The sequence below is a fragment of the Vipera ursinii genome, assembly GCF_947247035.1.
Source record: "Vipera ursinii genome assembly, chromosome: 2".
Lineage (NCBI taxonomy): Eukaryota > Metazoa > Chordata > Lepidosauria > Squamata > Viperidae > Vipera > Vipera ursinii.
Window position 1 is genome coordinate 18,961,734 of NC_139513.1, and position 17,191 is coordinate 18,978,924.

The window sequence follows — 17,191 nt, forward strand, 5'->3', positions numbered from 1 at the left end:
TGCTCCACCAAGGCTCAAGTTGAAGGAAGATGTTATTTTCTCATGCGGCGCAAAAAATGCAGGCACTACTGTGCCCGCTTCACCAGTTTCTCACTGTTGAGCGACCAAGCCAGCCTACTCGTTAGCTGCACACCCAGGAATTTGATGCTGGTAACCATGATGGTTATAAGCTATACATAGAGATTATTATTTGTACAAATATAAAAAGTGTGTTTATATTTAACTTTATATATTGAAAATATTAAGAATTACATTTTGCTTAAGGTTGAAGGAGAATATAAACGGGAGATGGGAAGATCAAAGAAATATATTATTAAATATACTAATTATGGAATTATCAAACTTAATCATTACTGATTGTTCATTGATTATTATCGGGGTTTTTTCTTTTATTAAAACATACACCAAGACAACACACTGTACACTAGGCACTGGAGATTGTTATAGTTAAAACCAATAAAATACGTATCTGGAAAAAAAAAGGAATCACATGGATGAGAGATGGTTAGGACCTGGGCCTCCTTGCTTCTAATCTGGCACTTTCTCCGGTACCCTACCTGCACATTCAGATATTTTTAGATGCACCCTGTTTTCCCCAAAATAAGACCTAACCATAAAATAATCCCTAGCATGATTTTTCAGGATGCTCGTAATATAAACCCTATCCCCAAAATAAGCCCCAGTTAAGATTGTCAGCCAGATGGATGCATTTATTATCATATTTCCCTGAAAATAAAACCTAACTGCAAAATAAGCCCTGATGCGTCTTTTGGAGCAAAAGTTAATATAAGACCCAGTCTTATTTTCGGGGAAATAACGGGTACCATGCATAGAATCATGGCTCTTTCCAGATTGAACAACTCTGCTAAATCTCCTGCCGCCTCTCTTGTTTCGGCTCTAGGCCCTTGCAAATTCCCTCAGCAGCTCCGACTTGGCTCCAGCATTGCTCCAGCAGATCCAGGAGAAGGAAGATTTGCTGGCCCAGTCCTTGGCTGTGCAGACACGGGTCCAGGCCGAGTGGCAAAGGCAACTGCAGGTGGTGAAAGATGCAGCCGTTGCCCGAGAACACAAACTACAGGTGTGACCAGGGGCATCACGTGGTTTGGGAACCCTAAAAAAGCTTGGCCTTTCTCTTCAGACTTGTCTTTGATCTTGCGATGATATGTGTGAGAAAGACCGTGGGAGATTTGGCAAAGAGAATCTGCCGAGGGAATTGTCAGAATTGACAACACAGCCAGCAGCTGGATAGTACTGTGTGTCAACTCTAAAATGAAATTAGCTGAAGCCATTTTCCCTTCGTTTTTGGTTGCCACAGAATTGGGAGTTTTTTGTCTTAGACATAACAATAAATTGTTCTGTGGGAACCAAGGTCACTGCTAACTGCATTTTGGCAGCTGTAACTTTCATTAGAAAGCCCAAACAAGTATTTAATTGGGGAATGTGATTTATGACATACTACTGGGGTAGGAAGTTTAACTTTGTAACTTTGTAACCTTTGGGGGTGGTGTTTCAGTCTTGGGTTCACTTTTGAACATGCCGATATTATGTAGGCAAATAAGGAAACTTCTTTGCCTTGGAGTTCTTTTTGCTGGTCTGATCTATCGGAACTATGACACCATGTTTCCCCGAAAATAAGGCTGGGTCTTTTTTTTTCCTCCAAAAGAGGCATCCGGTCTTATTTTCAGGGGATGTTTTACTCACCTCCGGCACCGACAGCCCAGCCCAGGAGGTCCATTTCTTCTAGTGCCGAAAGATCTTTATGACCGCAAATGTTAAGTGAATCTGGCTTCTCCATTGACTTCGTTTGTTCAGAAGGTTGCAAAAGGTGATCACATGACCTTGGGACACAGCAGTGGTCATAAATATGAAACAGTTGCCAACCATTCTGAATTTTGATCACGTGATCATGGGGATGCTGCAAAGGTCCTAACTGACAAATGGTCCTAAGTCACTTTTTTCATTGCTGGTGTGTTACTTCAAATACTTACTAGATGAATAATTGTAAGTTGAGGACCATCTGTACAATCATAAGTCAAAGACCACTTGTATAGTCACTGCAACTATCAGCCAATGCAACTTATTATTATTATTTTTTTGCATTGTACTTCTCTGTGGAAGTAAACACCTTCTACTCCTTTTTTTAGGAGCAGCTACTTCAGCAATCTCAGGATGCCAAAGAGCGAGGCCAGGAAATGGCACATCTCCGCAGGCAGCTGGTCCAGGCTGAAGCCAAACTAAGCCAAGGAGCTGTTCTCCTGGAGGAGCGTTGCACAGAATTGGCTCGGCTCCAAGAGGTGGAGAACGTAAAGGCACATGCTCTGGAGGTGATCAAAGCCATCAAGGCGTTTGCACTCATTTTGGGAAACGAATGACGGGAATAGGATTCTCAAAGATGGGCTCAGAAACAGTAATGATAATAATAATAATAATAATAATAATAATAATAATAATAATAATAATAATAATAATTAGAATAGAGTAGAGTAGAATAGAATAGAATAGAATAGAATAGAATAGAATAGAATAGAATAGAATAGAATAGAATAGAATAGAATAGAATAGAATAGAATAGAATAGATCTTGGAGATCATCTAGAATAGATCTTGGAGATCACCCCCTGCTCAGGCAGGAAACCCTATGCCATTTCACACAAATGGCTATCCAGTCTCTTCTTAAAAACTTCCAGTGCTTTGGAGAATAGGTTGACTCCCTCCTCTTTGTGGCAACCCCTGAGATATTGGAACACAGCTATCATGTCCCCCCTTGTCCTTTTCATTAAACTAGATATACCCAGTTCCAGCGAAAAATTCCTTATATGTTTTAGCCTCCAGTCCCCTAATCATCTTAGTTGCTCTCCTCTGTACTCTTTCTAGAGTCTCAACATCTTTTTTACATTGTGGTGACCAAAACCGGATGCAGTATTCCAGGTGTGGCCTTACCAAGGCATTGTAAAGTGGTATTAATACGTCACGTGAACTTGATTCTATCCCTTTGTTAATGCAGCCTCACACTGTTTTGGCCTTTTTGGCAGCTGCAGCACACTGCTGGCTCGTATTTAAATGATTGTTCACCAGGACTAGGATTAATCCTGTATGAAGAGAAGTTATATATAGTTTTATATACATAGTCCTCGAATTAGAGCTGGTCACTGAGCAACCAAAGTACTGTACAAACAATACAAGTAGCCCTTAATCATTCGTTTAGCGACTTGGTGTTTCTCCAAATTACAGGTAGCCCTCAAGAACCACAATTGTGACCACAATTTCTTCCACCAGGCAAGACAGTTGTTCAGTGAGTCACAACCTTTTTTCAGCCAGGGTTGTTAAGCAGATCACAGCAGTTGTTTAAGTGAATTTGGCCTCTCCCATTGATTTGACCTGTTGGAAGCTGGCTGGGAAGCTCGCAAATGGTGGCCCCGTACATGCCGGTTACTAAGGGCCCAAGTTTTGAGCACCTGACTTTGGGGATGCTGCCATTGTTGTAAGTGTGAGGACCAGTCGTAACTTTTTCCAGTGCTGTTGTAACTTTGAACAGTTGTTAAACGAAGTTGTGAGGACTACCTCTATTGTCTGTACAGTATTTTAATTTAATTTAATATTTGCATTTATATATCGCTCAGTGTCGTAATTCGAGGAGTACCTGTATGTAGCAACCTCTCTTCCTACAGGATTAATCACCAGCAGTGTGCTGCCTTTTAAGCAGGCAAGATTTACTCGGGGATGCCTACAGGTGTCAAAAATAATCAAAATGGCGGCCACTTGATCCCACATAAAAAAGGAGGGAGCTTTGAGAGCAAGGCTGCACCCGCCATCTTGACTTCTTTGACCCTCTGCCCCTTCTCAGATATCCCTGGATTCTACTCCTTCTGTTTGCACAGGTTCAACTTCTCCTTCCACTTCTTTTTCTTGGCAGAAAGCTTTGCGAGAAGGAGAGGAGAAAGACCGGCTCCTTCAACAACGCTTGGAGGCCCACTGGGCCATGGCAAGACAGCCTGTTCCAGAGGGACAAAGTAAGCCAGGGGAACAAGGCTGAGAGGGTAGGAGTGGAAACCAGGGCCAGCCCATTGCCAACTCTTGAAAGAGGCAAAGAAAGCACTTGTTGGATGGGAACAGAACCTCAATAGAGAGTTAGAGGAGGAGGCCATTGTTCAACACAACACACGGGAGATGCTGGGTGTGCACACACCGCTGTGTCCTCCTTTTGGGTTTGGCTTGGTGATAAACTCTATGCCAGGGGTGTCAAACTCAATTTCATTGAGGGCCGCATCAGCATTGCGGTTGCCCTCAGGGGGCTGGGTGGGTATGGCCGGGGTGGGTGTGGCCTACTGGGTGGGCGTGGCCAGCTCTCCATCATTCGCATCAAGGGTGCCTATGGGGGCCTGGGCAGGAGTGGGACAGATCTGAGGGTCTCTGGCAGAAGGAGGGTCTCTGGGCCAGGGCCAAGGCAGTGGGGGCTGTTCCCTCACTGTTTCCAGGGTGGAAACCGGTTGTAAATCCCTTTTTCAGTGCTGCTGTAACTTTGAACGAATGGTTGTAAATCAAGGATTACCTGCCATTTATAACCATCCTCTGTATTCCTTCCATCGTTTCAATTTTATTTTCTCACCCTAACCCTCAGCTAAAAATAAAAGGGAGACGCGATTAGAGGATGCTTTCTGATTGAGAGTGCTAGGTCCTCTCCAACTTCAAACACCTGCAGCCTGCTCTGCCACCAATCATGTCCTGTGTGGCTGAAGTTGCATTGGCTGCAATCCAGTTCTTTGGCAAACCATCTTCTCCCCTTCACAGCGTTCCTTCCTAGGCTTTAAGAAGTGATGAATCTCACAACACCTGCAACACTTAAGAATTCAGAGCGGGGTGGGGGGGGAGGTCTTCAAAAAGCAGTAATGTTAATTTTTTCCTCATTTTTCAGGCCATCTTCTGCTTCCTCCCGTTTGAAGCTGATCTCCAAGATCCAAAGAACAAGAGATGCCAAAAATGAGAACTGTCGCTTGATGAATGGAATTGACGAGCAGGGGTGGTGGTTTTGATTTTCATTGCTGGGGAGGGAAAGTATGTGCAGCTGGGTGAATGTTGATGGGGGATGCACCTCACTGTAGTGAGGAGAGCTCCTCAGAAGATTTTGCAAGGTAGATAGAGGCTGCTGCTTTAGAAATTCACTGCCTGAAATAAATTAAAATAATTATAACATGAAGTCTCCCTTGAGTTTTTTGAGGTTTCTTTGGGGTTTTTTCAGGAGAGGGTGGCCCATTCTAATGAAGATCAGACCAGAACCAAAACACAAGATTCAGCTTTAAAACCTTCACCATCCATGGGGTTCGCTGTATTTTCTGGATTTCTGTGTCTTTCGAAACTACTGGATAACCCAGAATTCTGAAAACAGGTCTTTTTTAAAAAGCTGAATCTACAGATAGTCCTTGACTTATAACAGTTAGTTTAGTGACCATTTAAAGTTACAACGGCACTCAAAAAAGTGACTTATGGCAATTTTTCACACGACCATCATCCCCATGGTCGTGTGATCAGAATTCAGAGGCTTGGCAACTGGTTCATATTTATGATGGTTATAGTATTCCGGGGTCACGTGATCCCCTTTTTGTGAGCTTCTGACAAGCAAAGTCAACGGGGAAGCCAGATTCACTTAACAAAGGTGTTACTAATTTAACGACTGCTGTGATTCACTTAACAGCTGTGGGGAGAAAGGTCGTAAAATGGGGGGAAATTGACTTAACAAATGTCCCGCTTAGCAATGGAAATTTTGGCCTAGATAATGGTTGTAAGTCGAGGATTACCTGTACAGTAAGGGCTGCCTCTCTTATCTTCGGATGCTCACCTTCTGATCCGCGGCTTCTTGCTTAGGAAAATCCCAGGAGTGCATCCTGGAAGGTGCTTCAGTCTCCAAATTTTGAAACGGAAAGCTGAAGTTCTGGTTTGGTGCCTCGGTTTCTCAAAGAGCAAACTTGTGGGAAAGCATAATCACTGTGAGATCTTCATCATCATCAAGTGTCTTGCTCCAGTAATAAAACTCGAGAATAGGTATGTTTTGAAAAATATAAAAGTACAGAATTAACAGAGTTGGAAGGGACCTTGGAGGTCATCTAGTCTGTTCAAGCAGAAGAGTCTACTCCATTTCAGACAAACAGATTTCCAGACTCTTCTTGAAAGCCTCCAGTGATGGGGCATCCACAGCTTCTGAAGACAAGCTGCTCCTCTGGTTGATTGATCTCACTGTTAACATTTCTCCTTAGTTCTAGGTTGAATCTCTCCTTGGTTATTTTAATAATAATAATGATGATGATGATGATGTTGGAAGGGACCTTGGAGGTCATCTAGGCCAACCCGCTGCTCAGGCAGGAAACCCTATGCCATTTCAGGGAAATGGCTGTCCAGTCTCTTCTTAAAAACTTCCAGTGTTGGAGCATTCACAGCTTCTGGAGGCAGGTTGTTCCACTGGTTTTCATCCGTTGGTTCTTGTCTTGCCTTCTGGTGCTTTGGAAAATAGTTTCTCCCCCCCCCCGCCCCCATCTTTGTGGCAGCCCCTCAAATACTGGAAGACAGCTATCATGTTATCTCCCTTAGGACATGGGACTGAAGACACCATTTGAACCAAGAAGAGGGCAGAGTCTGCTGGAATCCTGCTACAAAACCCTCTTGTTGAAAAAAACATTCTTTACCTTTGGAAATGTAGTAATGCTACCTTTGTGTCCTCTTCCAGTTAATAATATATTCTCTTTAGTACTAAGTCAGAGATTGGCAGCCTGGTGCCAGGAGCAAAGAGCTGTAGAACAGGGGTCACCAACCCCCAATCCGTGGATCGGCACCGGGCCTCGGCATGCCAGAAACCGGGCCACACAAACAAGCGAAGCCCAATTCACGGGATGCAGGCAGCACATGAAACCATGCCCCCTTCCAGTCCGTGGGGAAAAAAACCACCTCCACGGAACTGGTCCCTTGTGCCCAAAAGATTGGGGGGGGCACTGCTGTAGAATATCTGGGGGTGGGAGTGGTTACACAGCTTCCTTTAAAAATGTTTTAAATTCCAGTTTCTGCCTTGGTCCCTTGTTTAAAAAGCAGGATATTTTTGAAATAATTTTAAGAAAGTAGCCATGCTCATAAAGCAGAGCTTAGTCCTGGTTTTGTATGGGTTTCCCCAAGAATCTTACCCAGAGTGTTCATCATCATGCATTTTACTTTACAGGTAGTCCTTGACTTGTGACGGGTTGCTTAGTGACCATTTACGACCCAGTTGCAAAGTTCAAGTAGCTGCCCCCTCTTCCGCAGTTACATGACCGCATTTCAGTTATCCCGTGACAATGGGTTTGCTTAACGACCATGTGACATTCACTTAACTGTGTCTTCATTTAATGGCCATGGGGATTCATGTAACAACTGTCGCAAGAAAAACGTTGTAAGATTGGGTTGGTCACAAGAGTTATGACTGTCACAGTTTATAACCAAAATGAGCAAGCTGTATTATGGTCGTAAGTCGAGGATTAGCTGTATATAAAAGAGCATTAGGCTGTCTTTTGCACCGCTTGGGAGCTCTGCTAGACCAAGCTTTTCTCCGCTCCAATTTGTTCTACTAAAATAAACTCTTGGGTCGATATGCTGATAGGCTAGTGATGTAAAAGGACCTGGCTACAGAGATTCATGCTATCATTACAGATAGAATACTGCAGTGTGATTTACATGGGGCCGCCCTTAAAGACTATTTACTACTTGTTGTACTTTGACAATAAAGGTTTATTATTATTTATTATTACTATCTGAAAATTGCAATTTGTCCAATTGGCTGGTACATTAACTGACTCCTGGCATTGGGAGAAAACACACATTTGTGGGTCCCTGCACTGGTTGCCACTTGATTTCTGGATATATTTTTAGTTACTGGTTTTGATCTATGAAGCCATGGGTACTTAACAGGTCTGCCTGGACCAGGGGTAGGCAACCTTGGCTCTTTTATGACTGGTGGACTTCAACTCCCAGAATTCCTGAGCCAGCATGGCACAGCTTGGAAACCTCTCCCTTTGCCCTCAGCATGGCTGGCTCAGGAATTCTGGGAGTTGAAGTTCACCAGTCATAAAAGAGCCAAGGTTACCTACCCCTACTTTGACTGATTACAGTAATGCTTTTCAACCATGGCAACTTGAAGATATTTGGACTTGCAGTTCCAAGAGGCAGTGGTCTATCACCCCCTGTGCTCTTTTCCTTGCTCCAGCTCTTGGCATCCAGCTTCCCTGATTCCTTTATTCCTTATTTATTAATTTATTTGTATATCGCCTTTATTATTGTTACAGACTCAAGGTAGCACACACACAAAACACTCCTTCCTCTTCCTATGTTCCCCCTCAGTAACAATCTTCTGAGGTGAATTGGGCTGAGGCAGAATGGCCCAAAATTACCCAGCTGACTCTAACAGGAACCAGGGCCTTTGATAAAGAGTGGGATTACTGGAGCCAGCTAAACTCTTTATTAGCAAACTGAGAGAGCCTGCACAGAGAAGGAAGACGGCAATCACTCGTATTTAAAAATCATATTTAATATACACGTATTCTTTGTATAAAACAAGCTTTTCATTTTTATACATAAGAGAAAAAGCTATGTACAGAAAATTGCTGCAGCAGCACCCTTGCATAAGATAAAAATTGATCTGAAGAGCAGTGGCTGTGTTTTGCATCTGGCCACAATATTGTTTTTATGATTATTTTTTTAATGGCAAAGGATACTCTGGGGTGGGGGGGGGGAGAGGAAAACCAGTGCAGAGATTGTAGGAAGGTAAAAGTGAGGCAAAGAAAGCAAAAATAGAGGTGACCGGAGGTTGGTCTGAATTAAGGCAATTTGCAAATCATAAACTCAGGCCAAACAGCATTGTAATATCAGAAAGTGAAATGGAGTTTATCCACAAAGGCACTTAGGAAATAAGATGGCCAACATTCAGTATACCCAAACCCATTTTTCATTTGGTGTTTGGCTAGTGCAATATTGAACAATTCAACCAGTAAGACATTCAGAGAGAGAACTGGCTCAACCGGAAAAAAGGAACAATTTGATCTGAAATATAAAGATGGCACGTTGGAATAATTTATCAGTTTCAGGGGAAAAAATCTTTGGCTGGGTAAGGAGTCAGAAACAGGAATTAAACAACACACAGGGCTTAATCATCTAAAAATAGTCAAGGGTAAAAATATAAATCAGAGAGACAGGGTAGGAACAGTCCTTTAGACAATGCTCCAAGGAGATTGGAAAGGCCAGCCATGTACTGAAGAAGTCACCAAAGCTGAAGTAGGATGGGCTGAGTAGTCAAAATGAATTGGACTCCAACTCAGCTCGGAAGTTCACATTCAAAACATCTGCAGAACATCTGGAGACCTGGTCCAAGACACTTTTCCAGAGGGTATCCACTCAGTGTGCCAGGGAAGCAGGATGTTTCTCAAGATTGTTCCACACAGGGACGGCAACAGGAGAAAAGGTGCCTGTGTAGATGTTTTAGAAGGAGCTTTGTTGTGATTCGCCACTGCCTGATTTGGCGCAGAATGTAGCTAAAAAGAAGGTTGTATTTTACAAATGGAGCAAGTGGACAACCAAAGACTAAGAAAAGAGCCCTGATTTTGACCATCGGAAAGACAACTGACCAGGAGGAGTGCAAAACAGCCATGATGAATGGTCCCAAACCAAGGAAGCGAAGTGACCTACTCTGAAGCAGAAAGGGTCTGGGAAGACAGAAATCAAAGCAATGTTTCCAAAGAGTGCGTGGCACTGGAGAGAAATTACGGTAAGTAGATCAATTATTCATAAATAGACATTCTGTGCAATAAACAGCTATGTGGGTGGTTGTTTTCTGAAAATGGCAATATGGCCAAAAAAAAAAGTTTCAAGTCATCTTGTGGAAGTCCATAACATGGGAAGGGAAGTATATTAAGTTGTCTCTGATGCAGGATGAAAAGAAATGAGGAAGAAATGATGGGGACCAATAAAGTGATGAGTTTCCTTCAGACACAGGTTTTTCTATTTGTCCTTGGCCTTCTTGTTTTTCTTGTTCAGGATCTTCATAAGAGACTTGGACATGTAATACGGCTTCTCCTGGGAACCATCATTTCGCTCCAGGTCCTCCACTATGGGGAGAAAGAGAAGATATTTATACCAGGTTGGCTTGTATGATATACATTTCTTTTCCAACTTGAGACCCACCAGATACTGTTCGGGTCTTGTGATTCCTGCTGACTTCATGGACAGCTCCTTGCAATTTTCTTGGCAACATTTTCACTGAAGTACATAGAATAACGGAAGGGACCTTGGAGGTCTTCTAGTCCAACCCCCCCCTGCTCGAGCAAGAGCTCCTATACCATTTCAGACAAATATCTTTTTGAAAACCTCCAGTGATGGAGCACCCACAACTTCTGAAGGCAAGCCATTCCACTGGTTAATTTGCCAGGAATGTCTTCCTAGGGACTGTGACTAACTCAAGGACATATAATTCTACCCAAGGTAGAATTAGAACTCAAGACTCCCTCCTCCAAATACACTACCTTTAACCACAGCACCAGATATATTTGGACTAAAACCCAAACTGAAGCAGCCGCAACCTATCTGGAGGGGTTTCCCCAGACCGGTGCACTCTCTAGGGCAGTGTTTCTTAAACTTTTTTTCTCTCAGAACTTCCCATTTTTCAAAATTATGGATGACTCTCCAGAGAGCTTTTGTTTGTATGGGTTATAAAAAGGTAAAGGAGTCCCTGTGAGATTTTAACACTGCTAGTTGTAGCTGATAAGGGACGTGGCGGCTCAGTGGGTTAGGATGCTGAGCTTGTCGATCAGAAGGTCGGCAGTTTGGCGGGTCGAATCCCGAGTGCCGCGTAACAGAGCGCCTGTTACGCGTCCCAGCTTCTGCCAACCTAGCAGTTCGAAAGCACGTAAAAAAAATGCAAGTAGAAAAATAGGGACCATTCCGGTGGGAAGGTAACAGCGTTCCGTGCGCCTTTCGTGTCTAGTCATGCCGGCCACATGACCACGGAGACGTCCTTGGACAAGCGCTGGCTCTTTGACTTTGAAATGGAGATGAGCACCGGCCCCTAGAGTTGGAAACGACTAGCACGCATGTGCGGGGGAACCTTTACCTTTATCTTTAGTTGTAGCTGAATTTAGGAGGCAATGCTCATCTCTATTTCTTTAAGTCCTTGAGCCAGCACTTTCCGAAGATGTTTCCACAGTCACGTGGCCGGCATGACATCACGCAACAGTGCAAAACGCATGGCATAACACGGAAAGCTGTTAGCTTCCTAGCGAAATGGTACCTATTTATCTACTTGCATTTACTGCACATGATTTCCAACTGCTCGTTAGGAGTTGAGGCAAGTAACGGGAACTCACTCTGTCATGCAGTAGTAGGGCTTGAAGCATCAGAGTATAGTTCTTCTCCAGTGTCTTTTAAGCCACTGAGCTGCCAGCCCTCCTTGTATGGGTTATATGTATTGATATTTACTGTATTAAAAATTAAAATGAATGCATTTGCTACCCCTACCACTTCTCACAATTGTTTGATGGGATTTTAATATTGTATTAAGGCTGGCAAATAATTTTGATCTCATAGACCCCAGAGAAAATCTTAAGGAACCCCCCCCCCCGTTTCCTTGGACCAGAGTTTAAGAAACATTGCTCTAGGGCAGGGGTAGGCAAACTTGGCTCTTTTATGACTCGCAGACTTCAACTCCCAGAATTCCTGAGCCAACTATGCTGGCTCAGGAATTCTGGGAGTTGAAGTCCACGAGTCATAAAAGAGCCAATGTTGCCTACCCCTGCTCTAGGGAAATGAGATGTGAAAGGGAATACTCACAGAAACAGAGAAACAACGTGTCAACACACATATTGTAGACACTGAAGAATCCTTGGGCGATGAGGTAGGAACCTACAACCACAGTCTGAAACAAAACAAAGAGAGGGGAAAAATGAGAAAGAACTGGAGGATGGTGAGATTTCAGTTTTAGAACACTAGGATGTTATTCCCTTTACAATATTCCTATCAACTCTGTTCTTAACGATGCCAATTGATGGCTCACAATTTATATTCAGAATAACGGAGTTGGAAGGGACCTTGACGGTCATCTAGTCTGAAGAACTCAGGAAGTGGTTCAATTGCCTACAGTCTAGGTCAGTAGTTTACTGATGAAATTTTACTAATAAAGGAGAATATTTGTAACTCAGTGTTGACATGAGGGGTCCTTGGTGCTCTCTGAGCTTGTTTGTTTTCTTGCAGACACTTCATTACCCAAACTAGGTTAACATCATCAGTCCTTAGTTTGGGTAATGAAGTCCTTACTTAGTTTGGGTAACGAAACGTCTGCAAGAAAACAAGCAACCTCAGATAGCACCAAGGACCCCAATGACGTTTTCCACCACTGTGCTAAAGTCTCTCTGATTCTCCCACACACACAGACACACACACTTGACCACCCTAAGCAACATTTTTTCCCACCTATTCCATGCAAATTTATGCCAGCCAAATCATTTGGGGCTAGGAGTCTGCAGAACCTTTTAATGTACAAGTGGTCCTCGACTTACGACCGGGTGCTTAATGACGAAACCAGCCCCCCCCCCAAAAAACCTACTTATGACTCTTTTACCAAGTTGCAATGGACACACACACACACACACACACACACACACACACACACACACACATACAACCTGTAGTCACGTGATCCCATTTTGGGTGCTTGGCATTCAGCTCAACTTTACAGCCATTTGCAGTGTCCCACAGTCACATGACAGCGATTTTTAATTTTTTTTTGCCAGTTTCTGGCATTTATTTCTGGTTTCCAGCAAAAAAAAAGGGTCATGGGGGTAAAATGGATTTGCTTAACGACTGCGGCATTCGCTTAATGCCCATAGGATTCACCTAACAACTGCCACAAAAAAACGTATTGAGTCCCAGGATGCCTCAATTTACGATTGCAATGGTTTATGACCATAATTCCAGGCTCTATTATGGTCATAAGTCAAGGACTACCTGGACCTTTAGCCCTCAGATCCCAATTTTGGATCTTTCCCATGCAAAATTTCCTGACAGAAATTTCCTGACAGAACAATTAACCAGTGGAACAACCTGCCTCCAGAAGCAGTGGATGCTCCAACCCTGGAAGTTTTTAAGAAGAGACTGAACAGCCATTTGTCAGAAATGGTATAGGGCAGGGATAGGCAAACTTGGCTCTTTTATGACTCGTGGACTTCAACTCCCAGAATTCCTGAGCCAGCCATGTTGAAGTCCACGAGTCATAAAAGAGCCAAGGTTGCCTAGCCCTGGTATAGGGTTTCCTGCCTGAGCGGAGGGTTGGACTAGATGACCTCCAAGGTCCCTCCCATCATCATCATCGTTTTTGTTGTTGTTGTTGTTGTTGTTGTTATTATTATTATTATTATTATTATTATTATTATTATTATTATTATATTGTTTTAAGAAAGTTTCAAGGAAGTAGAAAGAAGCCGTGTAAGTGCCCACCCAACAGCCACCATTGTGGAAAATAACTGGAAGTAGCGAGGAAATTTAAAAATAAAAATATATATGCTTTTAGTATTATCATGTAATCATACTTTATATTTTATAATAATCATTTTATAATCAATTGCCTGAGTAGATGCTTTGAGTATATGGGGAAAAATACAAGCCTCAAGTGGAGGGAGGCGGAGAACAGGAATTACTATGGGGCCCAAATGTGAGTCACCATCTAGGAATTGTTTTTAAGTACCTTCTGGTGCCTGGTACCCCTGGCAGGTGTAGAAGATGGGAGACATCTCTCCTCTAGAATTGATAAGCATGTACATAAACAGGATAGTAGGGGAGGGATCTTATTAGTATAATGTAAGCAAACAGGGGCAGAGATAATGTATTCTGCTTTGGTGCTTCTGATAGATTGTAGCCTCCAAAGCCTAAGCCAGACATGTCAAACACAAGGCCCGGGGGCCAGATCCGGCCCGCGAAGTGGTTTCATGCGGCCCGCGAAGCCATCCTGGAAACAGTGAGGGAACGGCCCCCACTGCCTTGGCCCTGGCCCAGAGACCCTCCTTCTGCCAGAGACCGTCAGATCTGTCCCATTCCTGCCCGGGCCCCCATAGGCACCCTTGATGCGAATGATGTAGAGCTGGCCATGCCCACCCAGTAGGCCATATGCACTTTAGCCACGCCCACCCAGTAGGCCACACCCACCCGGCCCCCTGAGGGCAACCGCAATGCTGATGCGGCCCTCAATGAAATTGAGTTTGACACCCCTGGCCTAAGCCAATGGGGCCATGGGGGAGGGAATGGGGCGTTGCCAGTGCTTTTTTTGTAAAAGAAAAAGGTGCCAGAACTCACACATGTCATACAACCCGCCTTGCCTACCCTACAAGGCTCCATCTAAAAAAGGCGCCGGAACTCCATTCTGAGCGTTCTATGAGAAAAAAAGCCCTGGGCGTCGCGATAGGATGTATAATAATATGTGATTTCGGAATTTGGGGGTGTGGTTCAGTGCTTGGCTACATTGCATTGTTTGCCTTCCTGAATCCACCACGCTTTGCAAACCGTTACTTTTTAGACTTTGTTGTGAAGTCTAATAAACTTCTTTTCTATTTGTAACTCAAACAGAGTGGATTTCAGTTTGTGTCTATTTTTGTGTCTAACCCCATGACATACCAGAATGGGCAGCCAGTAGTAGTTGACGACTGGGGATTTGAACCGGGAGTCCTCTATGGGGATTCGTCCCGTGAAGAAGAAAAAGGACAGGACGCCGATTCCTCCCACCACCAAGAGCTTCCCAAAGAACAGCAGCAGGTCTGTGACTTTATCCAGGACTACGACTCTGCGTTGAGAAGAAGAGAAAAGATGAGAGAGAGGGACGATTCCTCCCCTTCCTCTGCCATTTTGTCTGAGGGCCTCCGCCGTCCCCACCTCGGTTACCTGACAACATTCCGCATCAGGAGATTGAAGGCGTTTTTGGCCGACACACAAAAGTTCTTTCCATAAATGGCAATCTGAAACGAAGGAGGATTTCTTTTTTTTAAAAAAAATAGTTTATGATATAAAACACAAAAGAAAATAGTGGGAAAGGGAGAGAAGGAGAAGGGAAAGGAAAAGGGTAGGGCAAAGTGAAAAGAAGAAAGAAAAACTGACTTCCAACTCCCTTCGGTGCAGCAGAATAAGATAATAGCATCAAACCTCAGGTTTTTTTTTTACTTTTATATAAAAAGGTAAATGTAAAGGTTCCCCCGCACATGCGTGCTAGTCGTTTCCGACTCTAGGGGCCGGTGCTCATCTCCGTTTCAAAGCTGAAGAGCCAGCGCTTGTCTGAGGACGTCTCCGTGGTCATGTGGCCGGCATGACTAGACGCCAAAGGCGCACGGAACGCTGTTACCTTCCCACCGTAGTGGTCCCTATTTTTCTACTTGCATTTTTACGTGCTTTCGAACTGCTAGGTTGGCAGAAGCTGGGACGAGTAACAGGTGCTCACTCTGTTACGCGGCACTCGGGATTCGACCCGCCAAACTGCCAACCTTCTGATCGACAAGCTCAGCGTCCTAACCCACTGAGCCACCACGTCCCACCACTTTTATATAGTCATGTAAACTAATCATTTCTGTAACAGCAAACCTAGCCAATCGGTGAAACCCCAAATCAAGGTTGCGGGTTTTTTTTTCCCGCCTCAAGCACAAAGTCCAGAAGCGGTTTCCAAGTAGAAGTAAAACTAATTGTGTTTTTTTTTCTTTAGTCAAAGCAGTCAGTTTAGCCATCTCTGCTAACTTCCACCATCTTTTGCAGCCGTTTATCCATTGTGGGAATCGAAGTGTCCTTCCATTTTTTGTGAGGACTTCCAAAGACAAAGGATACGTTACATTTTTGAGGGAGCTATAAGACTTCTCTCTTTGCCTTCTGAAACCACCAGATTTCTCCCCTGTTTTTGATACAGGTTGAGAGGGTCCTAGAGCTCCTCTCCGTTTAAACTGACACCTCAAATTTATCTGTTTCTCTCTTTTCTCACCTGGCTGACAGTGACTGACAATGGGGCTGTAGAATGCAGAATTTGGTAAAGGTAAAGGTTCCCCCCCCACATGCGTGCTAGTCGTTTCGGACTCTAGGGGACGGTGCTCATCTCCGTTTCAAAGCCGAAGAGCCAGTGCTTGTCCGAGGACGTCTCCGTGGTCATGTGGCCGGCATGACTAGATGCCAAAGGCGCAAAGAACGCTGTTACCTTCCCACCGTAGTGGTCCCTATTTTTCTACTTGCATTTTTACGTGCTTTCGAACTGCTAGGTTGGCAGAAGCTGGGACGAGTAACAGGCGCTCACTCTGTTACGCGGCACTCGGGATTCGACCCGCCAGACTGCCGACCTTCTGATCGATAAGCTCAGCGTCCTAACCCACTGAGCCACCACGTCCCTTCAGAATTTGGTAGTGCATACCATATTTTAAGAAACCTGAATTGTTTTATTCATGACATGTGCCATTTCCAACCCCCTTCTGACATACAGTACCTACAAAATTGCAAATTTGGTTACCAAATTTTGAATTTCCCCCTAAATTTAAATGGGAAATGAATAAAACAAGAGTACTAGAACATCAGGGAGGTTTAATTTCCCCCAAGCCCTACACTTGCACGATGATTATATCATTGTTCAACCCTGCGGTCCATAGCCACCAAAAATAACATTTTTTTTTTAAATACCACTGGTGGGTGCAGAATGATTGACAGACCCAGTGGAATTTAATATTAGCAATCATAGCTTACCATAATATAAGCATTTCGGTTGAGGAACTTGATGAACTTCTCCAAACACCAGAAGCAACATTTCAGACAGCACATTAAAAAGTTGGCAACTGGATTTTCGGCCTCTGCAAATATCAAAGCAGTGTTAGAAATAAGGCTGACATAGCTATGGTTAATAATCCTGTTCAACTGTCAGAATGTGGACTGAACTGTTAAAGTGCAGTATTGCGCACTAATTCTCCCCACAGTCTGGGGTTCAATCCTGGCAGGCTCAAGGTTGACTCAGCCTTCCATTCTTCTGAGGTCGGTAAAATGAGGACCCAGATTGTTGGAGGGGCAATATGCTGACATTGTAAACCGCTTAGAGCAGGGGTGTGAAACTGCTGGCCCGCGGGCCGGACGCATCACATGAAAGCCACGTCCACCCCATTGCTGGCAATGGCAAAACAGTGCCAATATGTTGC

At 43.9% G+C, this 17,191-nt stretch overlaps 2 protein-coding genes across 5 annotated transcripts in view; one reads left to right on the forward strand and one right to left on the reverse strand.

Moving 5' to 3' along the window:
* Positions 1-5,185, forward strand: part of LOC310636111 (uncharacterized protein) — a 33,812-nt gene extending 28,627 nt beyond the window's left edge. For 3 of the 4 annotated variants that reach the window (XM_083355640.1, XM_083355642.1, XM_083355643.1), the window contains exons 8-11: positions 902-1,078; positions 2,145-2,324; positions 3,913-4,009; positions 4,912-5,185. In XM_083355640.1, the coding sequence (XP_083211766.1) occupies positions 902-1,078; positions 2,145-2,324; positions 3,913-4,009; positions 4,912-4,937 (480 nt within the window). In that variant the 3' untranslated portion in view covers positions 4,938-5,185. The remainder of the gene's footprint in view (positions 1-901; positions 1,079-2,144; positions 2,325-3,912; positions 4,010-4,911) is intronic. The other variant, XM_083355641.1, reaches the window with a different exon arrangement.
* A 3,282-nt stretch (positions 5,186-8,467) lies between these two features.
* Positions 8,468-17,191, reverse strand: part of SLC44A4 (solute carrier family 44 member 4) — a 67,654-nt gene continuing 58,930 nt past the window's right edge. Inside the window, exons 17-21 of the mRNA XM_083355645.1 lie at positions 16,749-16,852; positions 14,925-14,998; positions 14,661-14,826; positions 11,829-11,913; positions 8,468-10,111 (exon numbers count right to left, since the gene is read on the reverse strand). Coding sequence (XP_083211771.1) covers positions 10,005-10,111; positions 11,829-11,913; positions 14,661-14,826; positions 14,925-14,998; positions 16,749-16,852 — 536 coding nt within the window. The 3' untranslated portion in view covers positions 8,468-10,004. The remainder of the gene's footprint in view (positions 10,112-11,828; positions 11,914-14,660; positions 14,827-14,924; positions 14,999-16,748; positions 16,853-17,191) is intronic.